The sequence below is a fragment of the Leucoraja erinacea genome, chromosome 1, assembly GCF_028641065.1.
Source record: "Leucoraja erinacea ecotype New England chromosome 1, Leri_hhj_1, whole genome shotgun sequence".
In the NCBI taxonomy this organism is placed as follows: Eukaryota; Metazoa; Chordata; class Chondrichthyes; order Rajiformes; family Rajidae; genus Leucoraja; species Leucoraja erinaceus.
The window spans coordinates 38336747-38346341 of NC_073377.1; the positions used below are offsets into that span (position 1 = coordinate 38336747).

The window sequence follows — 9595 nt, forward strand, 5'->3', positions numbered from 1 at the left end:
CATACATGTCATTTAAAGTTTCACCCTCTCACCTTGAAGCTATGCCCTCTAGTATTTGATTTTTTTTTTCCCATCCAGAGAGAAAGATCCAACTGTCTACCTTATCCATGCCTCTCAGAATTTTATATCCTATCAGGACTCCCCAAATCCTCTGGTATTCCAGAGAAAACACTCCAAGTCTGTCTAAGCTCTCCCTGCAGCTAATACCTCTAATCCAAGCATCATTCTGGTCAACCTCCTCTACATCCTTTCCAAAGCCCCCACATCCTTCCTGTGATAGGGTGACCAGAAGTGCATGCAATATTCCAAATGCAGCTTAACCAAGTCCTATAAGAGCTTCCTGGCTCTTATACTCAAAGTCCTGACCTATGAAAGCAAGCATACCATATGCCTTCTCTACCACTCTACTTGTGCTGCCACTTTCAGAGTGTTATAGACGGACCACAAGAACCCTTCGTGCATAAACGCTGTTCATGGTCATGCCATTAATTGTATATTTTCCTTCTCCCTCATATTCCTCCCCATGAATGCTATTCACTTCAACCACTTCTTCTGGCAGAGAGTTTCTCATCCTTCTAAGTCTTTGGATAAGGAAGTTGCATTGGGGTTCCTCATTGTATTTCTTCATTCCTAATGTTGTCCTTTACTTAAAAAAGGCTGTAGAGAGAATCCAGGGAATTATAGGCTGGTGAGCCTCACGTCAGAGGTAGGGAAGCTATTGGAGATGATTTGGAAAATAATGGGTTAATCAGGGTCAGTCAACATTCCTTCCTACACATGCAAAATCTTTTCAAGGGATGCCTACTTTGACGCTCTTCTTTGCTAATCAGTCTGCAGTTCATTAGCCAATTCTTCTGTAAGTTCTGTAGTAATTTATTTTATTTGGGTTTAACATAGTTATTTCAGTCCCAAGTTTCTGACTACAAGACTAGTTGCTAAATTCTACCAAGTTGTAATCATTGCTTCCTATTACTCTATTAATGGATCTGTTGCTCTGTGAGACCATTTATTACACCAGTCTCTTATTACAAGATCTGAAATAACCTGTTTCCTAGTTGGCTCCATAACATATTGCTCTGGTAAACTAATCCAAATATACCCCCAGTATATTCACATGGTTACCATTTCAAAATTGATTAACTCAATCTACATTAAAATTAAAATGATAAGTAATGTATGACTCTCTTTACACCCACCTTTTCCCCATCATTGTGTAGAAGGGAACTGCAGATGCTGGTATATACCAAAGGTAGACACAAAGTGCTGGAGTAACTCAACGGGTCAGGCAGCAGCTCTGGAGAAACAGAATGGGTGACACTTTGGTCGGGTTCCTTTTTCAGACTCCTTCATCAAGCCTGAAGAAGGGTACAGACCCGAAACGTCACCCATCCTTTTGCTCCAGAGATGTTGCCTGAACCACTGGGTTACTCCAGCACTTTGTGTCTATCCTCCCCATTATTTCTACTTTCTGTGGTTATTATTTGGGAACCTACACACCACCCCTACCACTGTCATCTAACCCTTGCTTTCTTTTCCCTTCCCCCCAAATGGACTCTACATCATTTAAGCCTAAACTGTCTTGCACATCAAGCAACTTTATTTTTGTTAAATCAGCAAATCTATTCCATCATATTCTCCTTCCTGCTTGAATATCATGTGTTGAATATCCCTCTACACAGAGATTCCAGCTTTGATCACCTTGTAACCTTATTTCCGCAAGGCCTATCAGAACAAACTAGTTTGTCTCTACTTGGATAGCATCTGACTTCAGGGTGATGGAGGAACTGAAAGAAATTCACATTAGGCGGGAAATGGTGTTGGGTAGACTGATGGGTCTGAAGGCTGATAAATCCCCAGGGCCTGATGCTCTGCATCACAGGGTACTTAAAGAAATGGCCCTAGTATGTGTAGATTAGTGTTAATGCGTGGGGATCGCAGGTCGGCATGGACTTGGTGGGCCAAAGGGCCTGTTTCCACTCTGTATCTTTAAACTAAACAACCAAAAAAGTAATTTAATTCAATTTATATGGGGTTAGCTGTGGGAAGTTTTCTAAACCTTGAGTTTTGCCACCAATGGCATAACATGGAAAGTGAAATCTGCCATGGACCTGCGATACCAGCAGAATTTCAAAAGGCAGGTTTAAAAAAACTTTTTTGCTTGAGGAAATAATTCCTTGGTGTAATTAGCAAGTTGATATTTAATTAATCCAACAAAAAATAAGTCTATCAATTCTTTTTCCTGTGAGTAATACAACATTGGAAATAACTGACGGTGACCAAATACCAGACAGAACTAATTTATATTTGCATTATTGTATGGTAGCCAGTTTTTATAACAAATGTTTAAAAACTATACTCAAAAGCTACTACAATGTACTTCTTAGGGTCAAAGTAACTGAAAAATAATTGCAAGATGGAGATGTGAATATAACTGGCTAACGTCTGAACTACAAACTGTGCTAAAACGAAGCAGAACCTCTTTTGTAGTGGCCTGTGCACATGTTACAGGATTTCTGCACTGAATTCCTCATTTTTTAACATAATCCACCAAAACAATCTGTGAATCCAGCAGAAAGTCCAGATCCCAAGTGTTTATCTTTACCATGGCCAATCTGGGTTATGTAACCTATCGCAGCTAATATCCAGGATATATTTGCACTGAGCAAACAAACGTTAGTCATAGAGTTATAGATTGATACAGCATGTAAACAGGCCCTCCGGCCCAACTCATCCATGATGGCCAAGATGTCCCATCTAAGATAGTCCCATTTGCCCCCATCCCTCTGTACATTTCCTGTTCATGTACCTGTCCAGTGTCAAAGTGTCTTTCATAAATTGTTATAGTACCTGCCTCAAATGGCAACTCATATCATATACCCACCACCCTCCGAGTGAAAAGGTTGCTCCTCAGGTTCCTATTAAATCTTGCCCTCTCATCTTAAATCTATGTCCTCTGGTTCTTGAATCCTCTACCCTGGAGAATTGATCAGTGATTTAATTTGAGCAACTTTAAATTAACAGGATCAGGCTGTTCTGGTCTCGTTGATGGCTAGTTGTTCTATATAATCATAGAATTATACGGTGTGGAAACAGGCCCTTTGACAATTCATCCAAGCCTACCAAATTGTCCCATCTACACTAGTTCCACCTGCTTGCATTTGGCCAATATCCCTCCAAACCTTTCCTATCCATGTACCTGTCCAAATGTTTCTTAAACATTGTGATAGTAACTGCCTCAACCACCTTCTCCAGCAGCCCGTTCCATATACCCAACAGCCTTTGTGTAAAAAGGTTTCCCCTCAGCTTCCTATTAAATTCCACCCCCACCCCTCTCCCCGACTTTCAACCTATGGTTCTTGATTCCGAAAGTACAATTATCAGCTCTCAGGTGTAGAGGTTATGTGGGGAAGGGCAGGAGAATGGGTTTAGGAGTGAGAGATGGATCAGCCATGATTGAATGGTGGAGTACACTTGAAGGGCCAAATGGCCTAATTCTACTACTATCCCTTATGATCTCATCATCATCTACCCTTTTAAAAAAAAATCACAATTCTGTACTTGTGGAGAACCCGACAAATGCATGCTCAGCTGTATATTTGGCTCTGTTCTGGCCAAACTCCTTGAAACATGTTCAGAACACTGGCATACCTAAATATATCTCCCCCCCCCCCCCCCCCCAGACAAATATGAAACTAATTAAGATTACAGTGCTCAAGAGATCTCACAGATCCGTTTGAACAAAATAATTGTTTTAATACTTCCTGCAAGAGAGCAGGTATCTGATAATGTAGCGATATCTGAAAAGAACTTGATTCAAGCCCGCATGTCTTTGGGATGTGGGTGAAAACCAGAGCACCTGGAGGAAACCCACACTGTCACAGAGAGAACGCACACACTCCACACACTGAGGTCTGGATTGAAACTGGGTCTCTGGCACTGTGAGGCAGCAGCTCTACTAGCTGTGCCCCTGTGTTAAATCATTAATTCATGGGATTTGGGTACCTCAGACAAGGTCAACATTTATTCCACATGCTGACTGCCTTGATTTGGTAAATTGCCCTGAAATACCCCAAAAGTGCCACTAAACAGGGCTTTCCAGGCTTCTGATCCAATAACGTGAAGGAATGGGATCATTGCCAGCCAGCAGAGAGTGACCTTTAAAAATAGTAGCCATTAAAATACAGCAAGCATCATACTAAATATTACGTTGAAATTTCTAAACCACCTTTTATTTCCAAACAATTTCAGAAACCACGAACATTTAAATAAGTACCCTCATTTAATCAGGAATGTGGCCTAATGGGGAAGCCGTCTGATTCCAGTAGCAAGGGTGGGGTATGATCAGAAAATGGAATGTTTGAGTCCTGCCACTGCAATCCACTACACTGATCCTTGCTACATGATCGTTTATGCGGCACAGTGATGCAGCTGGTGGAGCTGCTGCCTCTCAGTGCCAGAGACCTGCGTTCAATCCTGACCTCGGGTGCTGTCTATGTGGAGTTTGTCCCTATAACCATATGGGTTTCTTCCAGGTACACCAATTTCCTCCCATAGATGTGCGTGATTGGAGGTTAATTAGGTCTGTATAAATGTGTAGGTTAGACCTGTACGAATTGCTCGTACAGTGAAGAGAGCGGGAATGTGTGATCAGTGGCCGGCATGGATTCAATGGCCCAAAGGGCCTGTTTCCATTCTGTATCTCTAAACCAAATTTTAAAAAGTCTAAATAATTACATGAAAGACAAAAACATTCTCAATGAACAATATTCAATAATCACCTTTTAAAATAACCTAAAGAAAACGATTATAAAATCCAAAAGCAAATCCAAAGTATTTGAGGTTTCAATTCCTCTTAAATAAACAGCCATGCAACTGAAATCCCCCCAAAGTTTAAATTTAAAAGTTAATTATTCCACAGCTAAATATTTTGAGCAGCAGTATACCTAGTCTATCATGCAGGGTAAATTAGCTGAAGGTGGTAGGGCTGTTTAATGTAGCAAAATCCAATGTGATTACAAAGAACAAACAAGATAACCACCCCTGAAGAAAAATGCATTGGTCGAAATGGTCATTATTTATCTTTCTCTTGATTTGTTTATTTATGCTAAATAAATACTATTCCGCAGCCTGCATTTAATCCTTCAGGAGCTGCACTGAAAGATAAGTCTGGAGAATGTTTCTGACGGCATTTGAGCTTATTTTTACTTCTGTAAAATTTGACTCCACTTTAAATCATGTCTTTGATTCATTTTATTTTTTACTTTTATTTTGCAACAGTGATTGTTTCCAAGGATCTATCAGTGATGATGTTAGAATGGCATTTTGAACGACAATAAATAAAAAAAAGGACTACAATTCTTATTCCGAAAGTACTATTTAAAATATTCATGTTTTATCATTCATAGTTTTATCAGCGATATACACTTATTTACAGTTAACACTATTAACACGGTGCTCATTCTAAATAATTTTTAGGATCATGACACGAGAACTGGCCTAATAGCATTGGCTGAAGCTGAACTTTCACCGTGAATTTGTTACCCCTGAAAATAGTAGCTGATAATTGCAAAAAATCTAGATCTATACACTACTAATCTTTATTTAAACAGGGTCCAATATTTTCAATGGATTTACAATGAAAATGGTGAGTAGAAAAAAGAGAGACAAAGGACACCCGATGCTGGAATCTTATGCAAAAAGCAATCTGCTCTAGGAACTCTGCAGGTCAGGCAGCATCTGTGGAGGGAACTTCGTTCAATACCCTTTCCCAGTCTGAAGAAGGGTGCTGACCCGGAACATTGCCTGTCCTTTTCCTTCCACAGATGCTGCCTAACCTGCTGAGTTCCTCCAACCATTTATTTTTTTGCCTCAAAAAAATCCACGTCACTAGCTCTATGTTGCTGGCCATCTGTAGACTCAAACAATTTGAGTTAGAAACTTTTGTTACTCCACATTTGTTGGATTTTTTTTAATTTATAAAATGCATCCTTATCTTTAGCACGCTGCAGAATTAACAGACTAAAAACATTACCCCAAATATGATATGATCAATAATGAAGGGATGATGCTCAATGTTTACATTGAAGAAATCCATGCATAAAGCTTCTGCAGGCTCCGTGAAGTGATTCCCTTGCCCCTTAAAACAGTTTTTATTATAGGGTATTTTTTTCAGATTGGAACACAAGGTGAAATAGGGGTATCTCATCATCAGTAACTTCTAGATTTCAGTATTGAATATGCTAGTGTGGTGAGAAGAAGTAATTTTCACAAAGGATAATGGTAAGCAGTGCCAATTTTGAAAGTTATGGGGTAATATTCCAAATTGTTCCACAAGTCGTGACGACATTTCAGGAAATAATATCAGGTTGGCCAAATATACAATTTGATTTTGCTCCATATATTTCAACAATATTCCAAAAAGTAAATAGAAAATCGGTACATAATCTGCATTGTATTAATGTCTAGCTTAAAGATGCAAACCAGCCTCAGCTCCAATATACCCAAAATAGAATGTTGCTTTTGTGTGTCTATGAGGAAAAATACTCTGCCACAAGTTACAATAAACTGCAGAGGCCAGCTGGTATATCTGTTTGGTAAACAAACAATACGTTATACTACAGTAGATAATTAACCTAAAGAATACCAGGAAACCAGAGCTAATAGAGGCAGCAACAAATATTGGTTGCAGAATAGTTGTCTTGGAGGTAAATGTGGGATTACATCAGAAAAGAACCAGAATTCATTCTGACATTAATTGGGAATGTAGAGTAATTATAATTATTTTATAGTTCAGGTGACGTGTATCGCAAGATACAACATATCACAAAAATAATTAACTGCCTATAAACATGAGCCTAGATTTTGTAGTTAAAGAAGAAAGCAATTTCCATAAGTACATGACAATGGAATTGAATTATGCTTCTCAACCCATTTACTCACTTGTGTCAGAGGCACAAGAGACGACAGATGCTGGAACCTTGAGCAAATCACAAAGTGCAGGAGGAACTCAGTGAATCAGATACTATATACGTGTCCCGCTGAGTTCCTCCAGCAGTGTTTTACTCATTTGTGCTTTGCATTGTAAAAAATTAACCAAATAACATTACATACATACATACATATAATGCATTGTAACAGATGTCGTACATGATGCTTAAACTGACTTCACTTAACAAGTGCTATTCATCTGCTTCTTACTTACGAATTGATTAACAAGTAGGGATATTGAAAACAATACTGGAATATGGGAAAAATAGAGTAAATAGCATGAAGGTCCCAAAAACACACAATGTGTTTGTTAATACATTAGAGATCATGAGTAAGAAGCACCAGCAATTAATAGCATAAGAACAAGATAGAAATCTTATATTCCAAGACACTTTACATTAGTCAATGATACAAATTACGTGAGATTCATTTTCATGAGGAGAATGACACAAGAGATGATGGACATCAAAGCACCTACCAATTGACCTTGTATTATTACATTTTGATTGTTCATTGTTTATAGGCTACTGCATAAAATAGACACACTGGAGAAATAAAATTAACTTAAAGACACTTGCAACATTTCTCATATGGTAAACACTGAAAAAGCAGCATTTAATACAATGAATTTTGTTCTGAAATCATCACACATCAAACTCCCACAACTGTGAGTGAGCACAAAAAAAATTACTTTGCATTTGCATTTAGCCCAGGTGTTGACTTTATGCATAACATAGTGTTCACTTTATGCATAACATAGTAACAGAAGATCTAGTGCAACAACTTACTAATTAGAAATTGATGCTTGATTATAGGGTCAAGAATGTCACCCAAACCACAGATTTCTCTCTAATTCTGCTAATACTATACTTTCTTCAGGAATTGCCTCTTCTATGAAGGAATAAACATCCAAGAAAATGAACAGTGCCACATTTGTTACAACAAATCTGCAAGATAGACTTATTTTCAGAAGAACTACAATTTTCATCCCAAAGTCAAAATATCAAAAATACACCAGTTTCTGTTTCAAGCTAACCGTACACCAATAACTTGCACAGATCATTGCACTGGTCAAAGGAAACATAGATAGTTTGGATGAGCAACAACTGGGCATGCTTCATAGTTTGCTTAATTAATACATTAAACACACACAACACGTGGTCAGCTTGCAAAATGATAATCAGATATAGTTCCCTGAGCATATTTGGGATATTCTAAGCTCACCCACTTCACTGCGAGTTAAGGAGGGAAGAGATTGCTCCATCCATCTGTATTCTCATAGATCCCTATCTCGGTTATGTCGTTATGTTAATTAATTGCTTTGATAATCAAGAACTAACTTTCCAGTCTGTATTTCAGCCAGCACTTACCAGAGAATTGTCCATATCGATATTTGGCCCATTTTTTACTCTTTCCCGTAAATGTTCCTGGAAATCAGAATACTCCGGGCCTTCGGGATGCCGGTAGGTGATGATCATCACTGACTGGAAAATTAAACATTGCAATTATTCTTGGTTCATGGGACTTTCTCGAGCAGCGCAGAGTGGGCTGTAACAATGTGGTAAATCATGGAGTTTGACAACCATTCTTTGAAATATGTAGCAGGGCTTGCAGAAACCACAAGCTCAGCACTGAGAAATCTATATGTTATAGAGTGGATAATCTATCTGGGAGGGACGCTTTATAACATATGAGGGTGGAGTTTTCTGAATTGCCAGCATATTCAAAATGAGTGGCTGTGAACCGTGTGAACCCATTTGTGATATAGCACATATTACCAAAGCACAACTCGACCATGAAAGTTATTTTCTTGTGTAGCCCATCATTACTATGTTTTGTTGCTCTGATGATATTAATTTTTTTTAATGGTAAGATTATCTTGGGGTTTAAATATAAAAGTACTTCAATTGAGACACACTTAAATGCAACTCAATGGCCTGTTTCCTTAACAATCGTTTGTTTGTTTGTTTGTTTTTTTTTGCATTAATCTGTTATATATCTCGATATCATTATCTATATTTCTATGTCTCCCTCTACACTGGGTCTCAGTCTGAAGAAGAGTCTCGACCCGAAACGTCACCTGTTCCTTTTCTCCAGAGCTGCTGCCCGACCTGCTGAGTTACTCCAGCATTCTGTGTCTATCCACACTAACATGATTAACCGCGATCTAATTGGACGAGTTAAACAGGCTCGATGGTTGACTTACTTATCTTCCTTTAATTACTTTCACGGTTTATTAATAGAATGAATTAACGAAGGATGGCTCTTTAAATGAAACGTGAACAAGGCATTTTATGAAACCCGTGTTTTACAATCTACGTGACTAGCTTGCTGCAGGCTAAGTACCCCGATTAGAAAAGGTATTCGCAGACCATGAAGTTGAAAGAAATGTGCGTACTTTGAAAGCCTCTTTGAGGAGTGGTTCACTGCTGTGGTTATTTTCCCAGGGTTTGTAGGTGGACTGTCCGGTTGACTTCCTCCTCAGACTCTCGCCCAAGAGATCCACGTAGAAAAACACATAGTCTCCATTTGTCAGACCTTCCTTCTGCGCGTACAACATCATCTCCCGAAGCTCTTCCAACGGGAAACATATGTAGATGACTGAAAG

General features: G+C 38.7%; 1 protein-coding gene across 2 annotated transcripts in view; it reads right to left on the minus strand.

Moving 5' to 3' along the window:
* The window catches only part of npr2 (natriuretic peptide receptor 2), a 162058-nt gene that overhangs the window by 149712 nt on the left and 2751 nt on the right, over window positions 1–9595 (minus strand). For both annotated transcript variants that reach the window (XM_055633193.1, XM_055633183.1), the window contains 2 exons: window positions 9386–9588; window positions 8358–8471 (listed from right to left, as the gene is read on the minus strand). In XM_055633193.1, coding sequence (XP_055489168.1) covers window positions 8358–8471; window positions 9386–9588 — 317 coding nt within the window. The remainder of the gene's footprint in view (window positions 1–8357; window positions 8472–9385; window positions 9589–9595) is intronic.